The following is a 26369-nucleotide window of genomic DNA, read 5'->3' on the forward strand; positions in this document are numbered from 1 at the left end:
AGGATTACTAAGTGAGAACTCAGGTTGTCTAGACAGTGACAAGGTGAGAATTCAGGTTGTCTGGACAATTACAAGGTGAGAACTCAGGTTGACTTGATAGAAGGAGCAAGCTCATTGGCTGAAGTGGTTCTTCCCAGAAGGCCTTGCATTATCCCACGCCCATTCTCTGGGAGGATAAAAAGCAACAGTGGGCCTGGAAAGTGAGTCTACATGGAGAAGGATAAGAGCTGGAGGAGATTCAAGGAGAAGACTTGGCTTGACGGGGCTCTCTGCAGGAAGGGAAGTCACTTCTAAGGACAAGAGTTAACAACAACTGCCTGGAGACAACCGTTCATTACAGGAAGAAGAATCTGTCTGAAAGATTTGAGTAGACACAGCAGATCTCTTCCCAGAGAGCGATCCGGCAGCTTCTAGAGACGACAGCTCGTTACAACTATACACTTCAACAACAATACTGTATGAGGATGTATTCTGATGGAAGTGGAAATCTTCAACATAAAGAAGATCCAACTCACTTCCAGTTGATCAATGATGGACAGAAATAACTACACCCAGAGAAGGAACACTGGGAAGTGAATGTAAATTGTTAGCACTAATATCTGTCTACCCAGGTTACTTATACCTTCGGAAGCTAATAATTAATGTGCAACAAGAAAATGGTATTTACACACATATATTGTATCTAGGTTATATTGTAACACATATAAAATTTATGGGATTACCTGTCATGGGGGGGAGGGAGTAGAGGGAGGGGGGGATAATTTGGAAAAATGAATAAAAAAAAAAAAAAGAAAACTGTTCATATCTTTTATTTATCTAATGGAGAATATTTTTTGTCCTCACCTATTCCTGATATTTGTGTAGAAACTGTGGATATCACACTTTTATAAAAAAATATTGTATTCAAATGTTTCCCTCAGTTTACCTTTTTACTTCTTTTCCTATTTGTATTGCTTTTGTTAGGCAAAAGGTTTTCAATTTCATCTAATTAATATTTTACGTCTTTAATAAGAATTTATTTCACTTATTTGGTTAAGAAATGATCCCTTAAACATTCTGAGAAGGACATTTGATGTTTTTTCTCTAATCTGATTATTGTTTCTAATTATTTAACTTTCCATTTAGGTCTGAGTCTTTTTATTGTAATCTTTGCTTTAATTGCTATTTTAATTTTTATATCTATAAAGGAGATATTTGCCTTTTCTGGTTTTTTTAAATTTCACTAAAATTTCTGTGCCATATATGCTTTTTAAAAAAGATGTCATGTGATCTTGAGAAATATTTTCCAGAAGTTTGCAGAAATATTTTGGCCCTAAATACCCCAGGAAATTTTTCAGCTTTATATTTCACCCTTTATCTTTCTGTTAAATTTTCTACCTCTGAGAGAACTGCTACAAATGTTATGTTATTTTCTGTATCTTTTTTTACAATTCAATTAACTTTTCCATTATGAATTTAGCTCTCTTGCTATTTCACTCATATATGTTTAATGTGGTATAAATTCATACATTCATTCCTTTAAGCAAAATATAACTTTATTTTATTGATATCACAAATCTTTATTTTTTTTTCCTGATAGCAATATTGCAATTACTATATTTTTTGATTCCCTTAAAGCACAACACTTTTTTCTCATTTCTCACTTTCATTCTACCTTTGTTTGTTTTTTAGAAATGTTTCTTATAAATTATATAGGATAGTTTTATTTTCCCATACATCTTCCACTCTGATTTTATTAGATTATTTTTCATTCACAAAAGAAATTACTTGAATATTTTGACATGTTTCTTTAATGCTTTAAAAAAATATCCCTTTACTATTTTATTTATATCAGCATTTTGTCTACATTATCTACACTGTCTCAGAGTTGCATCTTGACCTCATTTACATTTTGCATATAATCAAATCCCAGCAATGTTCTTTGTTATCTAGGAAATAATCTAGGAAATAGGTGAATTTGCTTTATTTTTGAAACTCTATCTCTTGGAGAGAAGATAAATAAAATAGATCAATAAAATAAATAGAAAAATATATAATTTGATGATTTTTGCTGTTATCTTTCAGATGTATCTGAGTCTATGTGACTCCATGGACTTGCAATGGAGTTTTCTTGGCAAAAATAACAGAGTAGTTTGCCATTTCCTTCTCTGGGGTGTCTTCATTATCTAGATAAGGAACTAAAGCAAATGGGGGTTAAGGGATTTGCCTTGGGTTTCACAGTCAGTAAGTATGTGAGGCTGCATTTGAAATCAGAATTTCATGATTTCAGCCCTCCTGTTATGCCACAGTTCTCAGTCTCCCTAATTATCCTGACCAAGTCCTGACTCAATTTCTCTGCTTCAGTCAAAGCTCAGTCCCGCAAAACTTCCCCTCCTCTTTATCAGAGTATTTGATAAGAATAAAAGATCTTATGTTTCAGAATATCAGAATACCTCTCTCCATCCCAAGCTATGGGAATGGCAAGATGCTTCACCCCATGCCCAGGATGCCTTCCCCTGATTATATCATCCCATCTCAGGTGGCTCACTCCACCCTGTCAGAGCCTGCTCCCAGTCTCAGCACCCTGACTTTGCCCCTGCCTCAGTCTACCCTGAGCCTGAGCCACATGTATATATGTCATTGAGAACTCTCATTGTTTGCTGGATTCTTGGAGACTCTAGTCTCATTCAGCCCTGGGACCACACCATGGATCCATTTGATCCCAGAATATCTCTCTCATTTAGTAAATTATTAAATACTCTTTAGTCTCTATCTTGCTCAGTTTCTCTGGCATAATACTCCATCCATTCCCCCATTCAGATGCCCCATAAATGTATTGCAGAAAACTTAATCTTTGAATGAGCATAACTTTGTGGTTTAAAAGGAACAAAATATTCCTTTTAGCTCTTGTTTTAGAAATTCTTAAATATAACCACTATATGTTTTGGTGTTTGATGTACAGAATAATTTGTGAATGTACTTACTTGGAGCTTTGTTTTCTGTATCCAAGAAATTATAGACATTGTTAAAAAAAAGTTTTACTACTTATTTATGTTATGATCATGTTTTTACTTTAATCTATCATGTTTTTCTAACAGATCTATCATATTCCATTATATTTAAGTTGTCTCTGTCCATCCTGTCGTCAAGATCAAACCTTTTTGAAAAGTTTTTGTGTTTTATGTTATTTTTAATTTATTGCCTTTTTTCTTCTATTCGATTTTCTCTATATTTCATATTCATATGTTCCAAATCTGCTAATCTCTCATTTATGTTATTAAACTCTCCATTGTGTATTATTTTTAAATAAAGCATCTGTTTTCTCTTTAAAAATCATTCTTTTTGTTTTAAGATCTTGTCTATTGACAAGTTTTCTAGTGTTCTTGCCATTTATAAAGATGTTTTCTGTTGAAATCTCTGGTGTTTTAAACTTTCAAAACAATATTCCATTATTCACTTTCTTTTGGCTGATTTTTATATCTCAGATGAGTTACTGGGCTGCTACAGACTCCTTAAACTGGGGATTATAGGATTTTCCATCCATTGTCTATATCCCTGTGTTACTTAAGAGGGAGGAGTATGAGCAGAATTGGACTGCTCATCTCAGTTTCTTTTCCTTTACGCCAAACATAACCATACACAATTACCTTCTTTCCTCCTCTGACTGGGAAGAATTAGTGAGAAATTTTTTTGGTAGGGTGAAGGGAAGCACAGATGAATGTTCAACAAATAATCTTTTCAGTTTTGGGATTCCAAAAATTAGATCCCCTGTCAGAAAACAAAAGTTCTTTAACCTTTCTATTCTTCCTTTTCATTTACATATGATTGAGCAAGGGTGGAAGTAAGACATTTTCTCATAATTTCTTCTGTCAGAGAAAAAGAAAATCTTAAGAAAGATCCTAGGTATGGCACCTTTATTATATATTTAAAAAATAAAAACTCATACATAATAGAATTATAGTTTCATGTTCAATCATATATTTGTTTATTATGCTACGTTATGGAAAAGCTTGCTTTATTACATAAATTATTATTGGGTTTATTTTAAAGATAGATACGAGATACAAAATGAGAGAGATCACTTGTATTCTTGCATGGTATTGAGGGAAATGTACAAATAGACATTTTAAGAATTAGTATTCTTCAGTGTTACATGAGAAGGTTTTTATCTTTTCAGTGTAATCTTTGTTCCCTGGAATCACAATAATTCTTCTAAATCTGGTGCATAATTCTTTTTGTTTGTTCTAATTTTTAGGGTTAGAGAGATAAAGACGTAACAGAAAATGTGATTTGCCATAATTCTGGTCACATGCCACTATTCTCTATGAAGGACTTAAATTGGATTATAAGTGGGATTTTATTTGATACTATAAGTATTAAGGAGGCATTGGTATTTTGGTAGGGAATTAACATTGTCAGAATTGAGACTGAAAAAAAAAAAACAACTTACTGTTATATTGAGGTATATAAAGTGGTATAGGGATAAACTTGAATCAGGGAGTCCAGTTAGAAGACTATTGCAGGAGTCCACATTAGAGAAGATGGGGACTAAATTTAGTGTTCTAAGAGAGTAGATGTATCTCCAGAAAAGAAAATTATCAATTTGTTACTGGAAGTGTCAAATGTATAATTTTCATGAGCTATGTACACAAGGTATGAGAAGTGAATGTTGAAGTGGCATTAGAGTCTGGACAACCAGGTTTTAAATCCCATTTTTGATGCATACAGTGTTTGTATGGCTTAAGCTCTTACTGCCTCAGTCAGATCACTAAGACTAGGGTAAAGATTATACCTATCTGCATTGATATAGGAAGTTGTCATATCAAGGAATTCCATATAATTAAGAAAGCACAAAACCAGTCCAAAAAGTTGAAATAAATGTTCAAAAAGACATTCAGACATCAGAGCAATAGTAGTCATTGCCACTATTATTTGTGCTTGAACTAGAAAGGGGAAAAAGTGGATTTATTAGTGAAATAGCAAGAAAAGGATGTTATTGCTATTAAGTGCATTTGCAGATAGCCTTAGTAATTGCATTCATACAGCCAGGGCTTGGAGCAATCTCCTATTAACTCTAAGGGCTTAGAAAATAGGAAATTAATTTTTTATGATATATATATATATATATATATGTATATATATATATATATAAAACATCCAGGTTAGCTAATATAAAATGATAAACCAAACAAGATTATTTGCTTAGTAGTAAATGTCAGGTGATAAAAATGATGATGCTATGTACAAGAAGCTTTTTGTTCACCTGGCACCTATACTGACAACTTTTGTGTTCCATCATTTCATATCATCTCTTTTGTAGTACTGAAGGAAGAACAAGGAAGGAAATTTATATGCAGGGGGGAAAAGGATAGGCAGAAAGGGAAGCTAAATAACTTCAAAGTTTTAGTCAAAGATAAAGGCTTTGGAAAACCAACTCTAACATCGTTTTCACTGATTCTTCAGGTTCAGGTTCTTCGGAATGCAGGCGAAGAAGTAACCCTAACTGTGTCATTCCTAAAAAGAGCACCTGCTTTTCTCAAATTGCTGCTGAATGAAGATTGTGCATGTAAGCATTTATAACAAATTGAAAGGAAATGCCTATATCATGACTTCTGACAGTGATTGACATCTTCCTTTCTAAGTCAGGATTGTGGTCTGTGTGTGAACATTTTATATCACCAGGTACTTTATTAACATTTTGGGGGAAGATAATAGGCACTATCTTTTCCACAGAAAGAATTCAGAGTATTTAAAGATACTTTCCCATGCCAAGATATGACAGGAAAAAAAAATAAATCATGTCACATTCACTTTGCACCTCCATTTAAATTCCAATCAAGAGACTTTGTTAAGAGATTTCCTAGAGCTAAAGATTTTTGCATTTTTAATTTGATTAGAGAATGTATTAATGAAAAAAAATTTGTACTTTACTTGCCTTTCATTAGCAAGAATATGGAAGGATGCAGTTGACTCTTTGTAATTATAATCAATTATATAATATGTTTCTGAAATTACTTTTATCTGCTTCATTTCAATCTTCCTTTCCCAAATTAATAAATAAAAATAGAACTCAATTTTTTTCTTTAAATGACTCATGATTTCACTAGTGAATATTCAACCCTTTGCCTCTATTTCATTTCATGTGAGTTACTGTGAACTTCAAAAAAATCAAGATGTAGCTGCTCTCTTCTCAGAGAGAATGTTCTATATATTTAGTAAGGATAGTTCTTTGACAATAGAAACAGAATTAATTTAGAGAATTACAAAATTTCAACGTGGGAAAGGAATCCCACTTTATATTTAGTAAGGATAGTTCTTTGACAATAGAAACAGAATTAATTTAGAGAATTACAAAATTTCAAAGTGGGAAAGGAATCCGGTGGCTATTGAGTTCCATATTATATTATGTATATGTATATATGTGTGTATGTTCATTTACATTTATATGTGCTACATACATGTATATTTAATATATATTTGTGTATAATATATACATTATATGTTTGTGCATTTATGTATTATACACATATGTGTTATATATACATAAATATGTATGTATGGGTGTTGATATGGAATTTCTACTGTATGTAGCAGAAAAATGGTTATCTAAGTCCTCAATGAAAATTTCTTTCATATGCTTGAAGAAAATTGTATTTCCTTCCTGAATTTCCTTGGGCTCAGGATGGTCATTTTCTTCATTTGATCCTCATATGTCACAGCCTCTCCTTTACTCACCTGCTCTGCCCTCCTCTGGACACCCTCCAGCTTCTAATTGTTTTCTTAAACCATGGTGTTCAGAACTGATCATAACAACCCAGATTGGGGCTGAAGAGGATAGAGTGCCTACTCTTACTTTCTTTAATTCAACCCATGATGGAATTAGCTTTCCTGGCAGTACATCAAATTGCTGACTCATACTGAACTTGATTAACAGATCTCATTCCCAAAGCTTTTCTAATTTGGTAGGCCCTGGATTTTGGACTCCCTTGAAGGCATTGCCTTCAGGATCCCAGAGTCACTTTTATGCCATCAGGAATTGGAAGAGAACTTACTGAAGGGATCCCAATTTTTTAAAAATGAAAAGTACATATGAGTTAGCTTCATTTATCAAATTGAATCAAATAAAAGTAAAACAGTACATTGTTGATCACATACATCTTGTAACAACTTTTTACAAAAGTAAATAATAAATGGAATTTAGGTGGGAAGAGTACTCTTCCAAATTTTTTTCAATTCTTTCCTTCATAAAAGACAGAAACTACACTTTTTGCCTCACTTCCATCTGCATCTGCTGTTACAGCTTGGTTACAGCTTCACAGAATAAGATGCCTCTTTGCTGAATTCCCTTTATACATATCCTTTTCCTGCCTTTTGTGTGTTGTTTCCCATCCATAGGTAGTTTATAGGCAGGGAGGATCTTGTATTTATTGATTGTATCTCCCCACTTAGCATAGTACCTGTCATATATTAAGTATTTAATAAATGTTTATTGAATTAACTATTGGATTGGAATATCCATGTAAGTGAGTCTTAGCTTTGAACTTTACCAATAAATACCAAAGCAAGCAGAGCAAGGCTTAGGAATATAGATTGTAATGGCTGGTATATAGCATTTTAAATTTTGGAAAGTGTTTTAAACATGATACCTCATTGGATCCTTGGAACAATTCTGTGAGGTAGGAACTATTGCTATCCCCACTTTATAACAAGGAAATAGGAGGAAAGAATTTAACTGACTTGCCTAGTTTCACATAGAAAGTAAGCATCTGAGGTAGAATTTAAACACTCATTGCTGTTTCCTCTAATCACAAAGAATCTTAAGAATTGCCAAAAGAACTATCTAGGAAACTGAGGATAGGCCATCTATAAAAGCCAGCTATTTACTACAGTAATTTTACTTTCAGATACATAGAGAACAGAACCTCTAAGTACTTTTGCCCCTTCAATTTACTCACATCAATTCCAACTTTGTAACTAAGGTACCAATTATCATCTTCAATGGATAGAGAATCTTAATCTTAAAATGTGGCATTCATTTCAGTGATCTAAATTTATTAGAAAAATTTAAACTGCTTCCACAGTCTAAAAAAAATAAAAGAAAAGCATTAATACAGATTGCATCAAGGACTTTTTTGCATGAGATCATTCTTCCTTTCCCAACTCCTGACTGCATGTTCAGCACAAATTATCATGGGATTTAATTTTGGATGTTTTACACATTCTATTATAGAGTAGAGCTATAGCTATCAAGTTGGTATCTCAGTTATGGTTCTTTTAATTGGTTACAAAATACATTTGTAAAACAGAGGCTCTTAACCTGGAGTCGATGAACTTGTTTTATGAATTTGGATGGATAGAAAAACAGATAAGCTTCATTTTAATTTTGTTGATTTCCTTTGTAATTCTAAGTATTTTATGTCTTCAAAACATGATTCTGAGATATCCATGATACATAGACAAAAAAGTTAACAGCTGCTGTTTTGAAATGATATGATATATTCTAAGTACATTTTAACACAGAAATTAAGACTTTCATATTAATTCACTTGCTGGAGTAGGTTTATATAAAAAGGCTTCTCTAAATACATATTATAGTGGAAACATTATTTGAAAAGATTTCCTACATAGTAAAACAAGTATAAAATATAAAATAAAATTACTACTAAAGAATCACAACTTTAAGGAAAATTAAAATCTATTCCCTCTTAATACAGAAATTTTTCAATCAAAATATATTTTGTTTTCAGTGAAGTAGTTAATTTATTTCTTCATTGCTAAAAATCAACAGGCATTTAGCATATACTATGTGCCAAGCTGTACACTAAGCTGAGGAACTTAGGTCTAACATACAAACAATTTTGTACAAACCAGATCACTGTCAGATCTGTTGGAGAGAAAAGGAACTAGCACTGGGGATGGAAGTATTTTAGAGAAAATACTTCTTGCAAATGATGAGATTTTAGCTGAGACCTGAAGAAAACATGAGATCATGAATCATATTGTTTAAAGTATATTTAATGTGCCAATGAAAAATGTAAATCAAAAATATATTCTTTTTAAACATTTAGATTACAGATATACATATATACATATATATATATATATATATATATATATTTATTTATTATTTTTTTTTCCCTGTAGGTGCTCCAAGTGACCAGAGCAGTGGTACATCTTCTCCTCTTTGTGACAGTGGTTTTGCATCTCAACTACCATCCTACCAACACGGTAAGAGGTCTGATGCATGAATAAAACATAAGAGGAAAGAAAAAAAAAGAACAACCAGAGAAGAATCCAATTTAATCAATAGCTAAGAACTTTCACTAATCCTGAGTCATCAAGATTTAAGTCCTTAGTTGCTTCATTATGTAGTTGTACAACAAGCCAAAGGGAAAAATAAATAGGTCAAACTTTGCTGTTTTCTTTTCTCTTGATGAATCAGCATTTCATGAGGTTTTCTAATATCAGGCATCTAAAGAATATACCTGAATTTCTGGATCCAAAATGTAGTGTTTACTAGGTATGTTTTCTAAATAGCTATACTAACTAAGAAATTTTGACCACTGATGGAACACTTTAAAATTATGGGGCTGAAATTGATTTTTATCTACTAATATATAGTGTGAAATTCTAGTACCACATTTGTCATTTGTCACAATTATGCAACATAATTTCAGAAATACAAAGTTGTGAGATGTATAGTGACTAGACTTATTGCAATAATATGAGGAATTTTCAGATGAGCAAACTTCATCTATTTATGTAGGTTAGCACCTTCTCTGAAACTTATGGTCTTAAAGAATTCTTGAGGGCACTAAGAGATTGTTGTTGACTATGGACTCTTAGAAGAGGGTGGTGCCCTTGGTTTCAGTTCCCAGGCCAGAAAGAAGAAATGAAGGAGGACCTGAGACCAGAATTATTATGCCTATACCCCAGGATTAGAAGTAATTAAATGTGCTATAAAGTTAAAAAAAAATAAAAATAAAATGATCAGGCATAGGAGAAAGAACCTCACTATAGAAAGCTACTTCAGAAATAGAGAATACCAGGGTTCTGCCCCCCCCCAAAAAAAAATTCGCAGAACTCTATAAAAGACTTTAACAATCAAATGAGAGAGCTGGAAAAAATAAATAAATAAATAAGAACAATCTGAGAAAAACAGAAGATTATGAAAAGAAAGTCAATCATCTAGAAAAAGAAATACAGAATCTTAAAGAAGAAAATGAATCCCTGAAAACTAGAATTGGGCAAGGGGAAGCCAGGAAATTTATCACACAAAGAAGAAATAAACAAAATATAATTAAAAGAAGAGAATATGAATCTCATATTTTAAGAAAACAACTAATCCGGAGGACAGATCAAAAAGAGAAAACAATAATAAGACTATTGAAAGCTACAATAAAAGGAAATAGAAATAGAAATAGAAAAAAACATCCACTCACCACCATCTGAAAGAGATCTTACAAGGAAAACCTATAGGAACATCATAGCCAAATTCTAAAACCCCTAGGTCAAAGAGAACAAGAAAAAAAAATTCAAGTGTGGCAGAGCCACTATCTGAATCACACAAGACCTTGTAGCAGTGATATTAAAATAAAGGGATATTTGATGAACTGCTAGACTTTGAGAATTTTATTTTAAAAAGACATGAACATAATAAGAAATTTCATATGTGAGATCTAGAAGAAATAGAAGGTAAACTTCAAAGGCTAATTTCAAGGGACTGTATAAGGAAAAATTTGTTTATATTTTATATGTGGAAATGTTAACTATGTGTCTAATATTGTCATTAGTAATTGTGTAGTTAAAAATGACTGGGTTAGAGTCATTTTCATGTAAGAAAAGGTAAAAAGAAATTAGATTATACAAATAAGGTGCAAGAGGAGGAAATCACAGAGGCTAGTAGTTCTGAAATTCTAGTCAAATCAGGAATGGATTAAAGATGGAACAATACATATATATCTCAAAGGGTATAAAAGTTTTCTAAATTTATAAAGAAATAAGAGGGGGAAGAAATAGGATAAGGTAGGATATAGAAGGGTGTGTTGATTAATGTGAATGGAATAAGGTATGTAGCTTAATGAGAATGGGATGAGGATGGAGAGAGAGGATAAGAAAGGGAACCTGGTGGGGGAGGGAAGAGTAGATAGGTTAAGTAACAGTAAAGCAAGATAGTGGGAAAAAGTGAAGCAGAAGAGTCAGAATAAATAGGATACATGGTATAGACGCAAACAACAATGGTCAGGAGTTATTAGAAAAAAAAAAAGTAGGGGAGGTAGAGCTAAGATGGTGGAGAAGACATGCATTTCTTTCCGATGTTCTCTCACAACCCTCAGAATAATTCACAAATTCATCCTCTGAATTAGTTCTGGATTGGCAGAGTCCACAAACATTGGGAATGCAACAAATTTCTAGCAGAAGATAATTTCGAAGATTGCCAGAAAAAGATCTGTTTTAATTGGGCATGGAAGGAGGTGGGCCAAGTGCAAGCAGGCCAAGAACAGATGCCAGAGTGGCATTGCAGACCCGGGGTGGTGGGAGCTCTGCACAGCAGAGAATCTACAGGGAGGATTCTACAGCACTGTTGGCTACTCTGCCCTCCTGCAAGCCAGTAGATTAGCAGAGAAGTTATAAAACATGCAATACAGACCCAAAAGATAAATAGTGAACCCCAAAGAGCCAAAATCTCACTGGACCTGACAGCGTCCACTCAGTACCATGAGTGAGTCAGTAAAGACTCAGCACAGCCATGGTTGCTTGTAGAGAAAGCTTGGGAAACCTCCCATGCTCTATAATCAGAACTTATTTTTTTTTAAATGAGTAAAAAAAGCAAAGAGAACTCTGATCATAGACAATTTTTATGATGAAAAAGAGTAACAGATTCAAACCCTGAGGAGACTAAAGACAGATTGTCTCCAGATGAAGCGCCAAAGGGTGATATAAATTGGTCACCACACAAGCTTTCCTAGAAGAAATTAAAAAGGATCTTAAAAGAGAGCTAGAAGAAAAATGGGGAAAGGAAATGAAAATTTTGCAAGAGGGTTTGGAAAAGGCATAGAATTCATTAAAAGATAGATTTGATAAAATGGAAAAAGAAAACAACTCCCAGGAAAACAGAATTTGTGAAATGGAAAAGGAAAAGGAAAACAACTCCCTGAAAAACAGAATATGTGAAATGGAAAAAAAATTCCACAGTACAAAACAACTAATTTAAAAAGTCAATTGTATAGCTTCCACCTTAAAGGATTGAAGGGCCTGGAATCTGATATTTTGAAAAGCAAAGGAACTAGGAATGAAGACAAGAATAAATTATCCTGCCAAAATGAGCATTTTCTTTCAGGGAAGAGTATATACATTTAATGAAACAGGTGAATTCCATTTATTTCTGATGAAAAGACCAGAGCTGAACAGAAAATTTGACTTTCAAATATAGAACTCAGAGAAGCATAAAAAGGTAAAAAGAAAAGAACTCTTGAGAACTATATCTCTATTAGGGGTATACATTGAGAGTGCATGTATAATTTTATTTTACTGTTATAATATTTAAAAAAAAGAAACTAGAGGTGAAAGGGAATTAGATTGGAAAAAAGGGAAAGTGGAGGCAAAATGAGGGAAATTACATCTTATGAAGAGGCAAAAGAAAGCTATTATATTTGAGGGAAAGAAGGGAGAGGGATGAACATTGTGTGAATCTTATTCTCATCAGATTTTTCTCAAAGAGAAAATATTAGACATATTTGGTTCCACTGAGAAACTTCTCTAACTTTATAGAAAGTAGGAGAGGAAAGGGGAAAAGGGAAAGGGTAGGCTAAATTGAAGGGAAAACAGAAATAATAGGGGAAAAGTGTAAGAAAGGGGGAAGGACTCTAAAGGGGAAGGTTGCTTGAGGCAAGTAGTGCTCATAAGTAAAATACTGGGGAGGAAAGAGAGGGGAAAAGGAAAGAGAAAAGTATAATTTGGAATTAATAAGATGACAGGAAATACAGAATTAGAAGTTTTAACTGTAAATGAGAATGGAGTGAACTCTCCCTTAAAGTGAACACTGATAGCAGACTGGATTAAAAGCCAGAATCCTACAATATGTTATTTACAAGAAATACATTTAAAGCAGAGTGATGAATACAGTGTAAAGGTAAAAAAGGCTATAGCAGAATCTATTGTGCTTCAGGTGAACAGGGGTAGTTATCCTGATCTCAGATCAAGCAAAAGCAAAAATTGATCTAATTAAGAGATAAGAATGGAAATTATAACTTGCTAAAAGGTATCATAGATAATGAAGCAATATCAATACTAAACATACATGCACCATATGGTATGGAATCTAAATTCCTAAAGGAGAAGTGAAGAAAGCTGCAAGAAATAATAGAAAGCAAAACTGTACTAGTGGGGGATCTCAACCTTGTTCTCTCAGAACTAGATAAATCAAATCAGCTAAAGAGGTTAATAAAGGTTGTTATATTATATAACTTTATAAAGGTTATTATATACTATAAAAAGGTTAATAAAGAAGTTAAAGAGGTAAATAAAATACTGGAAAAATTAGACATGAGAGATCTTTGGAGAAAATTGAATGGAGACAGAAAGTACACTTTCTTCTCAGGAGAAAACTATTAGCATAACTGACTATATCAATAACCAATTAACAAAAAAAATATGATCATCACAATAGATGCATAAAAAGCATTTGGTAAAATCCAAAATCCATTCCTAGTAAAAACACTAGATAATAAAGGAATACATTGATTTTTTTTCTTAAAATGATTAATATCACATCTATTTAAAACCATCAGCAAGCATCATACATAATGCAGACAAACTAGAACCATTCTCAAAGACCAGGGATGAAACAAGGTTGTCTACTATCACCATTACTATACAATATTGCATTAGAAATGCTAGCTTTGACAATAAGAGTTGAAAAAGAGATTAAAGGAATTAGAATAGGTAATGAGGAAACCAAATTTTCACTCTTTGCAGATAATATGATGGTATACTTAGAGAACCTTAGAGAATCAATTTAAAACTCTTAGAAGTAATCAACAGCTTTAGCAAAGTTGCAGGATACAAAATAAATCCATATAAATCATCAGCATTTTTATACATCACTAACAAAATCCAATAGCAAGAGATACAAGAGAACTTCCATTTAAAATTTTCCAGCTTGTTTTGTTTTTCTTGTTCTATTCTGTATTTGTTTTATATCAATAATTTTATATTTATGAAAGATAGTTGAAGATGTGATATTGGAAGAAAACAGAGGGATTGGGGCAGCATAGGCACATTAGAATAAAAATGGTAATTAAATCCATAGGAAATGATGAAATTACCAAGTAGAATAGAGATAGAAGAAGAGAGAGGTGAGGGCAGAATCCTGAGGGAAATTTATGGTTAGAATCAGTGATCTGAAAAAGTATCTAGCAAAGGGTACAGAGGAGTAATCAGAAAGGTAGGACAAGAACCAAAAGAAATTTATGTCCTAAAATACTAGAAAGAAGAGAGTAACAGGGAGAAGTGAGTGATCAACAATGCTGTTGAGATAAAGGAGAATAATTAGTGAGAACAGGCCATTGGATTTGGTGAATACATTTTAGTTTGAATAAATTTAGAAGTCACATTTTGTATTATGTATAGCATACCATCTGGTAAATATATGTGGGCAATTTTCTTCCAGCATCATTCAATGCATTATTTATGTAAGATACCTAGTCCCTCCAAAAATGTTTCTTATCACCCTTTCTTTGCTGTAGTGTCTCCTCTGACAGTTAATTTGGGGTCTATGGAGTTATTTTTCAAATTATTCTTTAACTACTTCAACATAATTTTTATCTTTTTTAATCCTGTGTGTTTTGCTTTATGCTTTTAAAAATATTCTGAGAATGGGTAAGCTATAACAGACTTCCAAAGGAATCCATCGCTCAAAAATCAATCACAACCCTTACTCTAATGAAATTGCTTCTGTGCCATTTATTTTTGGTGCTATGTTTGCCTTCTGCCTATGGGGATGACAGAATAAATAATTCTCTCCCTACTAGAGGACATCCCTTTCTAGACATGTCTGACCAAGTTCTTGTGATTTTCCTATTTCTCATTAGAGAAAGGTTTTCCATAAAACAAGCCTTACTTAAGAATTCCCTCAGAGGAAGTCAGGGACTAAGTGTCTTAAACCTTAGAGATTTCTTTTGATGAGAACCAACTGAACATAATCATTATCAGAGATTTGGAACACAATAATTTTATGATATTAATAAAGTTGTTACAAAATATTTTTATAATTCTATCTGAGAACATGTTTTTAAACCTAATTTATTACAATCTTGTACCCAATTCCAATCAAATAATTAAGAATTATATTTTTGTTTCCATCTTTTTTATGACACAGAAGCATATCTATCCTGATCTGGAAACAAGTCTCAAAAAAAAAAAAAAGAAGATTCTCCAATATTTGAAAAGAAATACATGAAGGAAAAAATATATTCTGAAGTATCTAGTCAAAGTTTCTCCTATAATCTTTGAAGTTTTTTTATTTTTTGAATTTGAGCCTGAAAACAAACATAGGAGACATTATTAAAGTCACTAATTAACACTTATTAGGAAATCCCTAGTGAATGACACTTTACTATAATGCAAATTGTATAAGAAACTTAATTCTTACTACAATTGTAATGATATGAAAAAATAATGAATGAAATGGCATAACTTGAACAATTAGCCTAAGATATTTCTGAGAATAAATTGACATGTACCTTGAAGATAACTTAAATGTTAATTCTGAAACAACTGACACCATCTGCTCCACATAGCACAGCAGGAGGTGCTAGCACATCTGGAAGTTTGGACTTCTATCTAGATTTTATTTGAAGTCCTGTCACTAGACAATGGAGTGAACTTGAACATATACCACTTAGTATCTCTTGACATCAGATTTCTACTCTGTGAAATGAGATAATTGGATAAGATGATAGTATCTTAGATTTTAATCTGGAAGTAATCATTGAAGTTATTTGATCCACCTCCTTCAATTTACAGAGACAGATGATCTGGAATGACCATTTTAGCCTTAAGGCTCTATGATTCTAAATATTTGCTCTTGGTTTATACTTTTCTGATAAAATAGTGAAAATATACTACTCAAAGGAATTTTGATGGCTCAGAAACTGAATACTTATCTCTAGATCTATGCATTCTCAAACTCATCAAAATCCTTTTAATGTGAATAGAGTTTTGAAGAGGATATTCCTCCCTTATTTTGTCTAGGACTACCTGATTTGATGGATGTGTAGTGAAGAAAATTAGGATATATAAACCTTGACTCTTTATTTGTACATGCTATTATATGGAAAAACTTGTTTGTTATTACATTACAAATAGATCTAAATGAGAATGAGGTATATAAACACAGTATGATTTTTGAAATTCCATAAATCTGAATCATAAATTATTTTCACAAATGAAAGCATAATACCGAACTGTCATTTAGAGCTAGAAAATCTACAAATAAATATTCACCTATTCAGTCAGTGCAATCCCTCTGAAGATTATAGTTTTTATTTTCATATCCCAAAATCTATCCACTCTCATCTCTCTCAGAATCTGCAATTTTATATATATATGGAAGAAAATGCTCCAACATGTCGTAGTTACTATCAAAAAAAAATCTTCAATATAAAGAACTGAGAAAATGAACTATTTGTTAATTGAAATATTCCTTGCATTATACTATAGCAAAATGAATTATCATAGCAATTATATTTGCATATAAGGTGAAACCTAATTCACTTTGTTGCTTTTGCTCAGTTGTTTCAGTTGTATATGACTCTTAGTGACTCCATTTGGGGGTTTCTAGGCAAAGATATTGGAATTATTTACCATTTCCTTCTCCAGCTCATTTTACAGATGAGGAAATTGAGGCAAACAGGGTTAAGTTATCTGCCCAGGGTTACATGGCTAGTAAATGTCTGAAGCAATATTTGAACTCAGGAAGATGATCTTCCTACCTCCAGGCCAGGTACTTTATCCACTGTTCCATTTAGCTGCCCTGAATCATTTCAGTCATGTCATGTTATATGGTCTCAATGATTCTATTTAAGGTTTTCGTGGCAAAGATACTGAAGTGGTTGGCTGTTTCATTCTCCATTTTGCTCCCAATATACAGATGAGGAACTGAGGCAATAAAGATTCAGTGACTTGCCCAGCATCACATAGCTAGTAGGTATCTGGGACCAGTTTTGAACTCATATCTTCCTGACTCTAACTCCAGTGCTCTATCAACTGAACCATGCAGATGCCCCAATTCTATATGTATGTTTGTTTATCTTCTCTCCCCAAATAATATAAACTCCAAATACTATAAACTCCTTGAAAATTGTAATAGTTTTATTTATTTGTTTGTTTGTTTACTTATTTATTTTTGTATTTATATTGCCAGCATGAATTACATGTTTGCCACCTAGTAAGGACTTAGAAAATGCTTTTTATTTTTTTAATGGCCTTACATGTAGCTGAAGTGGATAGTTCCCTGTTTGATGTGCTTTTTGGAACACTGGCAAAAGCCTCTGCTGCCAAAATGTATCTTCCTAGATACTGTAAAACATTCAACTTTATAACCAGAGACTTATCTTCTTGGCATTGAAACTTTAGCAAACCATTATAAAAATGCAAATAACAGTAGAAAGTTCATAATTACATTGATTAATCATGAACACTTTTGTGAAACACATTATCAAATGACTAGCTGTCATCTTGGAAAAAAAAATTTTTGAGGGGGGGAGTAAGGAAAAGGGCATACTGACATTCATTTGCTTTTGGTGAGGCAATTCCTAATTGGTGCCAGGAAGCTATGGGAAAACAAAATATGGTTTTCTAACTTGATGATTATGAACCTACAAGACATAGTTGACCTCAGTCCTTTAATCACGTTTCATTCAAGCTATCTTCATGTTATACTGAATCCTTTAAGCTAGATTCACAGAGACCATGTCCTGGAGTAGCTAAGTCATTCATTTTTATATCTTTAACTCTGAAACCATGTTGCACGTATTGATTTCATCCCATTACACCAACTTAGTCAATGATCCTGAACTAGGATTCTTCTCTGCCATCTTCTATCCAAGCTTACTACATCTTGAATACTTCCCTTCAGATTTCTAATTTTTGCTTTAGGAACAGAAATCAAACTTTATATTGCTTTTCAAAAGGACCTATCAATTGACTCTACATTTGTTGATCTTCCAGAACAAAATTGCATTCCCTTGCCCTAGCTACCTCTCCTATTATATTTTCTCAAATCAATAGAATTTAATAAGTTTCTGGAGACTAAATATTACATTTCTTTATCATTATCATTAACTATTGTTCTTATTTCTCTCTCTCTCTCTCTCTCTCACTCTCTCTCTCTCTTTGTCTGTCTGTCTGTCTGTCTCTCTCTCTCTGTCTCTCTCTTTCTCCTGGTAGTTATCACAGGGTTTAGCACATAGTAAGTGTTTAATAAATGTTTTTGCCATTCATTCATAATGGATGCCTGGAAGTTGAGAGAATGATGTTATGGTAACTTTTTAACACTTCACTTTAATCAAGCCAGTCTAAGAAAATGTCATACTCATTCTCATTTCTTTGCTATTTGCCTTCACTAGTTCCTTCAAGTGAAAACTTTTTTTTCTAATCCAAATACTGTTTCTTCTTTCAGACATATGTCAAGTTTCATTTTACTAATCCAAAGGGTATGACACTGGTTTCTTTAGACTGTAAAATTCTATGGCACTTATTGACTCTGCTAATCCTTTTGACATAACCACCTCTCAGTTCTATAGTGATTTAAAATTTGCAAGTCATTCAATTTTTTTTTTTATTTCAGTTTCATATTTGTGTCTTGCCAAGGAGACTGCAAGTTCTTTGAGGACAAAAAGTATCTGTGATATTTCTTTTGCACTACCTTTAAAATCTTATAGAGAACTGAGTACAAATTAAGTGTTCAATTTAAGCCATATAGTTGCTGTTGTTTTTGTTTGTCCATTTTCAAAGGGGACTAATGACATCATTGGTGATGTCTAGACTTTTGTGTAAATTGGGTTTAAATGAGGCAGAGTTGCACAAAGTCATTAATCTAATTCTCTCTGAGTCATTAAAATCCAGTGACAGGACAAAAGTCAAAATGACTGTTCATGATTCAGGATACAGTAGATGACCTTGGCAACTTCAATGTCTGACCAAGCTCTAAACATTCACTTCACAGCTCCTGCTTCAGCTGCCTTCATGGTTGTTGGAACAAATTGTTCTCATCCACCCATTCCATCAGGGAAAGTCTTCATATGTTTAGGATAGACATCCTCCTAACTCACTAATAAGTTTGAGGTTTATCAGCTTCAACCTGTTTCAGTCCATCTGTCAAGATGGTTTAGTAGGGTGTAGCTGCTGCTCATGCTTTTACTTCATTAAGAACCACAAATAAAATATGGGTGAATAAGGTGGACACAAAAGATGGATAAGCAACCACAAACAGGTTTTGGTAAGCCTTTACACCAAAGATGCTAGTTTTCTTGAACAGTTCAAATTTGCTAGTGCAATTTTGTTTGAATAAACTTAGAAGTCAGATTATGTATTATGTATTAGAAAACTGGATTTAGAGTAAAAAAGAATACTTAAGTTCAAATATATCTCAGACACTTAATAACTCAGTGACCCTATACATGTCATTTCACTTCTTTGGAACTCAATTTCCCTATTTGTAAAAGAATGATGAACTAAATCAAAGCTTCTAAAACTGTGGGTCATAATCCAATATGGGGTCATGTAAGTGAATGTGGAAACTGAAAAACTATCATTTGTTATCACTTAATGTTTGATTTGTATATCTACATGAAGCATCACATAAAAATTTCTCACATGAAAACGGGCCAGAGTAAGAAGCCCTCAATTAGATGACCCATGCCATCCTTTACACCTCTAAGACTTATCTGGGGAAGAATTTGAATTTACTGTTTTTTTTTTTTTTGTTTTTTTTTTTTGTTGTTGTTTTTGTTTTTGTTTTTTTTTCATTGAGTCTAATATCTTTATGTTATGTTTCTCTGAAAAAGAAAATGATCCACAAAGTTCCTTGGATAAAAAGCTTTGTTGTTTTTAAATTTTCCTAGTTCTTAATAAAAAGCCAATTTTTTTCAACTCTTTTTTTTTGAAATGCATTTGCTTTTATTGTACTTTTATTACTAATTGCCACATTTTCCTTTCTCTTGTTTGAAGTATATCTGAGATTTCCTTTGATGTTTCAAATTATGTCACCCATGTGAGGGAAGGAAAATAATGTATATTTCTGTAGAACATAATAATTAGATTCAAAAATAAAAATCAAATTTGAGTGTTTTTGTAATTGAGAAAATATTTTCCAAAATTAACCATTTCTATATTTATAACTACTTAGAATAAATTCTTAATGTGTGTAAAGACAAAATTCTCTCTCCTCCTGCTTTTCCAAAATAGTAACTAAGCAACATAAAAATTGAAGAAAAGGTTGCTGAAATCTTTTCAAATGTCATTTTTTATTGCTTCATTTGAATTTAATTCAATTCAACAAGCATTTTTTTCAGCACGTTCTACAATGCATAACATTGCCCTAAATATGTGCTCTGATGCATGCCTTTTTCTACTGTATAAAATAAATGAGTTGTCAGTGGAAATATGACTTCCAGAGACTGTTCTACCCTTTAGGCTTAAGATTCCTTCCCTTCTTTGTGAAATGTCATTTACTTCCTCATTTAACAAATATTTGTGAAGTGTTTACTATTTGCAAGGGACTCAGGAGGATACACAGATAAATTAAGAAATGTAAGAATGTAAAAGCCCAGCAGTTAGTATTTCTGTTGAAAATGGCAGCCAACTATACTCAAAAACAATAATGAAAAACAGATTTTACAAGATATATTGGCCTAATTTTCTCTGAAGTAACAAAATACAAGATATCTCCTTTGGACCCAGATGTTAAATGTAAATAGTGAAGCACCTGTTTCCCTGAAAGAATTCCAGATTCTTTCTAGATCATTGGCCTCTTTGAAATAATAAAACTATTCCCTATAAGTCTAAATTGCTATATTCTATTTTCTATTTCTAAGCAAAAAGTTGTTATTGTTGTTGTTGTTGTTTTGGGAGGGTGACTTTGCTTCTAAATAATTCTTGTGTTGAGATAAGAATTACAAAACCCCAGAGTTATCAGACTTTTGTTGGGATTTGGATTCAGTAGCAAGGGAGTCACAGTTTCATAGTAAGAGACTCCTTGAAGGAAGAAAAAGACAAAGTTTATTATATATGCTTAAAATATATGTATGCATATATATTTTGTGCTATATATATGTATTGTACTATGTTTAAAACACAAAGCAAAGGAAAAGCTTCAGGGAAAAGGAGATAGGAAGAGGATGTTGAAAAAAATGTTATCTTGATCTGAATGACCATGATGATTCCTAAAATCAGGATAACTTTGAAGTCTCCTAGAACAGATTTTTATCACATGGATGTTTTTATTGGAGTGAGAAGATAGTAAGGAGATAATTTAATTATTAAAATGATGTTTAACAAAAGATGGAGGGAATTATGCTCAGATTATGATCCAGCATCTTCACTTTTTCCCCCCTCCCCACTCTCTGTCTCCTTCCTTTAGCTCTTTTCATGCCTTAACTCATAACATATATTTCAAGTGAGAGAATTTCTATAAGCAAGAACTAGTATGTGGAAAGAGAAGTGGGCTAGGAGGGGCAATGGGGTATGGGAAGTAGTGGAACTCATAGTTTCCTAATTCTCCCAGGATCAGAATTATAGGGAAACATAATAGATCTTAGCAGATACTTGATGCTTCCAAGTTGGTTGCTTATATAGCACCATGAAAATGAGTAGAAAGCTCTAGAGGCAGGTGGTAAGATACTGGACACATGTCATGATTACCTAGAAGTTCAGTCAGTAATTTCTTGTTTCATGTGACAGCATCTGTCTTCCTACAGGGAAAGAGTCTATTAATACCAGAACATATTTATACCCATTCTGGTGTGGCATTTTAGTGAAATCTATTTGAACACTGATGTTGATGAAGGGACCCCAAGATTATTATTATGTCTCCAAGTCACTTTTTATTCCTTACCCTGTTTTATGATGCATGCAAAAACGACCTTGTTGGCAAACTAGTCTGATTGACTGGATTATCCCTGGGACCTCTCAATTCCTGAGGATTTCAGCCATCACCACTCTTTGGTTTGTGTGACACACAGAGTGGACCTCAGCAACCCACATAAAAAACAATAAATGAGGTATAACAGGTCATCTGGCCTTAGATACATATAGGCCATCAGAGTTGGGAGGGAGTCTAAAGGCAGTCCAGGAGGCCTATTCAGAGTGCCCGGACAAGTACCTGAAGTGTTATTAAGTAGCTAGAGAAAAGCAGGGACCATAATTGACTGAAGGGAGAAAGGGAAACTGAGAAGTATGAATATAGTCACCAAGAATTACAATTTTTGCTACATATTCTACATGAACATTGCTCATAGACAGAGGGCCAGATGAGAAAGGGTGGGCCTATCATTTCCAACTAGTAAGTTCTGACAGCAGCAAAACTGTTGTCCAAAGTCATGACATATACTAAATGGACACAAGCATCTTCTCTTTGACATTTTGTAATATTCTGTTTGATTCCAGGTTAAGAGTCTTAGTGCACAGCCATTCATAATAGCAAATTTCCACATTATTCACAACCTTGTGAATAGCCAGGCTCAGAATTAGCCAGATAGGAAAATTTCCTGCTCAGAAGGCAAATAGCACAGTGGGAAAACTGAGATAAGAGGATCTTACCTGGGACTTAAAGAGTTCAGTCCTTCCAGAAGTTAGCACATTTATGACTACACAACAAAAGGACCAGGAGAAAACAGGAAAGATCATGGCATAAGAGGGGAAAGGTATCCTTTTGAAGGGCAGGAACAAGGCAAAGGCTAAATCTTTTTCCCTTTGGAAACTGCTAGATAATGAAGATAAGAGAATTTGCTTATCTGCAAAAGACTCCAGCTGCACAAGCATTCTTCAGAGCCTGGAACAGACTGGTTGCTGCCTGTCTTGCCCTCCAAGGACACAGAGGGAATATAGCTTGAGGTACAAACAGCAAATTATGTCAAGTGGAGGAAGGTGGGACTTTATATTTGACACATTCAGGCCCTCCTGCATTCTCTGGGTTTAGTGTTTCTGGACAATATGGCAATTAAAAAAGATAAGTTCAGAAGACCCTTAATACACCTTAACAATGGAGAACACCTTTTGCTGAAACTGAGACCACAATACGATTTAATTTTAGGACAAGCTTTAGAAAAATCAAATCTGAATTTACAATCATTAATGTTAATATTCAAAATTGAAAAATTTTCCAAGAACCTAAACTGCCAGCACTCTAAATTTTAGAGCCCATTGCTTTCAGTTAGTTCACTTTCAAAGATTCATGGTAACAATCACACCTTTCTTTATGGAGCCCATGAGACTCCAATGATTGGAATAAACCATTTTAATAATTCTTATCTGTGAGGTTCCTTGGCACTTTTTATTTTTAAAATATCTGTTTATTTAATACTAAATACAAGATAATAAAAAAAATAGAAAGATGAAGAAAATGAAAATGAGACAAAACAAAACAAAATATTATCATGTGTCCAGTAGGACATCAGGAAGTATTAAAATTATGTAACAATAAATTTCCCTTTCAAGAAAGTATATATAATAATAGAAGATATCCTACCCATGATTTCTTCTCTTTTGTTTTTAATTTAGGTTATTATTTTGTTCTTTGATGTGTAAATTTTAATTTATTTCTCCTCCCTTTCATCCCACCATGTCTCTCAAGCAGGTAAGTTAAACACTGATATATATAGGTGTATATGTATATATATATATATATACATATACACCTATATATATATAAACACATACACACAAACACACACATATATATCGATATGTACACATACATATACCTACATGCATATGCACACATATAAATGCATTTATATTATATAAATTTAGGCATATATAAATGTGCATCTAAAACATTATTAATAGGCTGACATAAAATGTAGATTTCTCTCTTGATTAAATCTTTTAAGTCTGACTTTGTCTGAGTTCAATTATTACTAGCCCTACGTATTTTAAAATTTCTAATAAATTCTACACAAGATCTTTGTGGTAGTGTTTTTTCCTGCTAACTCTTCTACTTTAATTCTATTTCTTAACTTGTGTAATGTCCGGGCTAGCTTTCTGGAGGTCCTCCAGAAGGGTCTTGGTCTCAGCAGGATAGACACCATGAGAATGGATAAGAATAGAATCCAAAGTCTTTATTGTCTCTTACACAGTCTGTGTCTGTCATAGTCTGGCCCAGTCTCAGTCTGACCAATCTTCTACAGAAGTCTGACAATTTGACAGTCTCAACCAGTCTCCCCCATAGGGCAGGAGGCAGGAGAGCCACCACAGGATAGTCAAAGATAGAATATCTATCTTCCAGTCCTTGTTATCCCTTATATACATTATTGTAATTACATCATTACAGCATACTGATTATGTGTGAACTTAGAGAATCATTACTTCGCCGTACTAAGTATATATATGAACTAGAAAACAATTATTTTATCAATTCCACTGAACTAAAACCTTGTTTCAATCATTCTTCTCCAAAGTTCCAGTCCTTTACAAACTCGCCTTACTATTACTTAATTATCCTCCACTTATGGATCTCTCCCTTATCTTCTCCCAACATGCTTCTGTACCCTACTTTATCTTATGCCATGCCCCCCCACTCTATCCCTTTACCATTAATCTACATACCTTGTCCCACTGCTATAAATCTATACAGCTTTCTATACTCCACCTTATCATATTCTTCTCCCCTTATTTTCTTTATAGATTTTGAAGGATGCTCTACTTTTCACAGTATATATATGTAGTGTTCCCTATTTAACCCATTCCCAATGTGAGCCTTCCTTCCTACTGTAATGCCTCCATGTCTATTTTTCCTCTGCTCTTCATTCATGTGTACATTTCCATGCAAAAAAACATAAACAAATTGTCCGTGTTAAGTTCTTTGAAATTAGCCTTTTACTTTGGCTCATATATGTTACATATTCTATTAAATTCAGGTTTGGTTGAGAAGAAGTCCTGAAAACTGAAAATCTGCAATTTCATTGATGGTTAATTTTTTTTTTGGTTGTTTAATATTATAGTTAGTTTTGCTAGGTATGATATTTTTGGCTGCAGGCCTAGTTCCTTTCATTTTGATTTCCTACATACATATATAAAAATATAATCCCAGGACTCACAGTCTTTTATTGTAATTGCTGATATATCCTGTACAATTCTTATTGTAGCTCCAGCATATTTGAATTATTTAGTTATTTTTTGTTTCTCAGAGAATTTTTTCTTTGATCTAAATTTAGCAATACTATTCTTGTGTGTTTTCCATGTAGGATCTCTTTGATTGTTGGGTTTTTCTAGTTCTACTTTCCTTTCATGTTCTGTTACTTCAAGATAATTTTCATTGATTATTGCTTACATTTTTTTTTGTGTCTAGGTTCTTTTTTTTGTGTGTCACATCTTTCAAATAGCTTAATTATTTTTATATTATTTCTTCTTAAACTATTCTCTAGATCTGTTGGTTTTCTTGAAACATGTTTCCTATTCTGTTTTAATTTATCATTCTTTATCTTTTATTTTGTTATTTCTTGGACTCATATTTTCACTGGCTCCCCCTTGACCAATTCTAATTTTCAAAGAATCACTTTCTTCTTCAAGACCTTGTGTCTTCTTCTTTAGTTGGTTGAGTTTCTTGTCATAATTTTTAAATTAATTTTTATATTTATTTTTTGATAGTACATGTGCATAGGTAATTTTTTTTTAATAACATTATCCCTTGTACTCCCTTCTGTTCCGAATTTTTTTCCCTCCTTCCCTCCACCCCTTCCCCTAGACAACAGGCATTTCCATACATATTAAATATCTTATAGTATATCCTAGGTACAATATGTATGTGCAGGCCCGAATTTTGTTGTTGTTGTTGCAAAGGAAGAATTGTATTTGGAAGGGAAAAATAATCTGGGAAGAAAAACAAAACAAAAAAAAAATGCTCACAGTTTACACTCATTTCCTAGTATTTCTTTTCTGGATGTAGCTGATTCTGTCCATCATTGATCAATTGGAATTGGATTAGCTCTTCTCTATTTTGAAGATATCCACTTCCATCAGAATACATCCTCATACAGTATCATTGTTTCTTTTCATAATCTTATTGTTTTTCTTGGATAGTTCTTATTTATTAATTGATTGATGGATTTTTTCCCCTCAATCTTTTTCTTTTGATTTTTGATGCCTTTTTTTTCTGGTCAGGAAGCCAT

At 32.9% G+C, this 26369-nt stretch overlaps 1 protein-coding gene across 1 annotated transcript in view; it reads left to right on the forward strand.

Moving 5' to 3' along the window:
• Positions 1-26369, forward strand: part of SNTG1 (syntrophin gamma 1) — an 813750-nt gene that overhangs the window by 415390 nt on the left and 371991 nt on the right. Inside the window, 3 exon segments of the mRNA XM_074278136.1 lie at positions 5443-5545; positions 9124-9176; positions 9178-9207. Of these exon segments, the coding sequence (XP_074134237.1) occupies positions 5443-5545; positions 9124-9176; positions 9178-9207 (186 nt within the window).

This window comes from Sminthopsis crassicaudata, chromosome 1, assembly GCF_048593235.1.
Source record: "Sminthopsis crassicaudata isolate SCR6 chromosome 1, ASM4859323v1, whole genome shotgun sequence".
In the NCBI taxonomy this organism is placed as follows: Eukaryota; Metazoa; Chordata; class Mammalia; order Dasyuromorphia; family Dasyuridae; genus Sminthopsis; species Sminthopsis crassicaudata.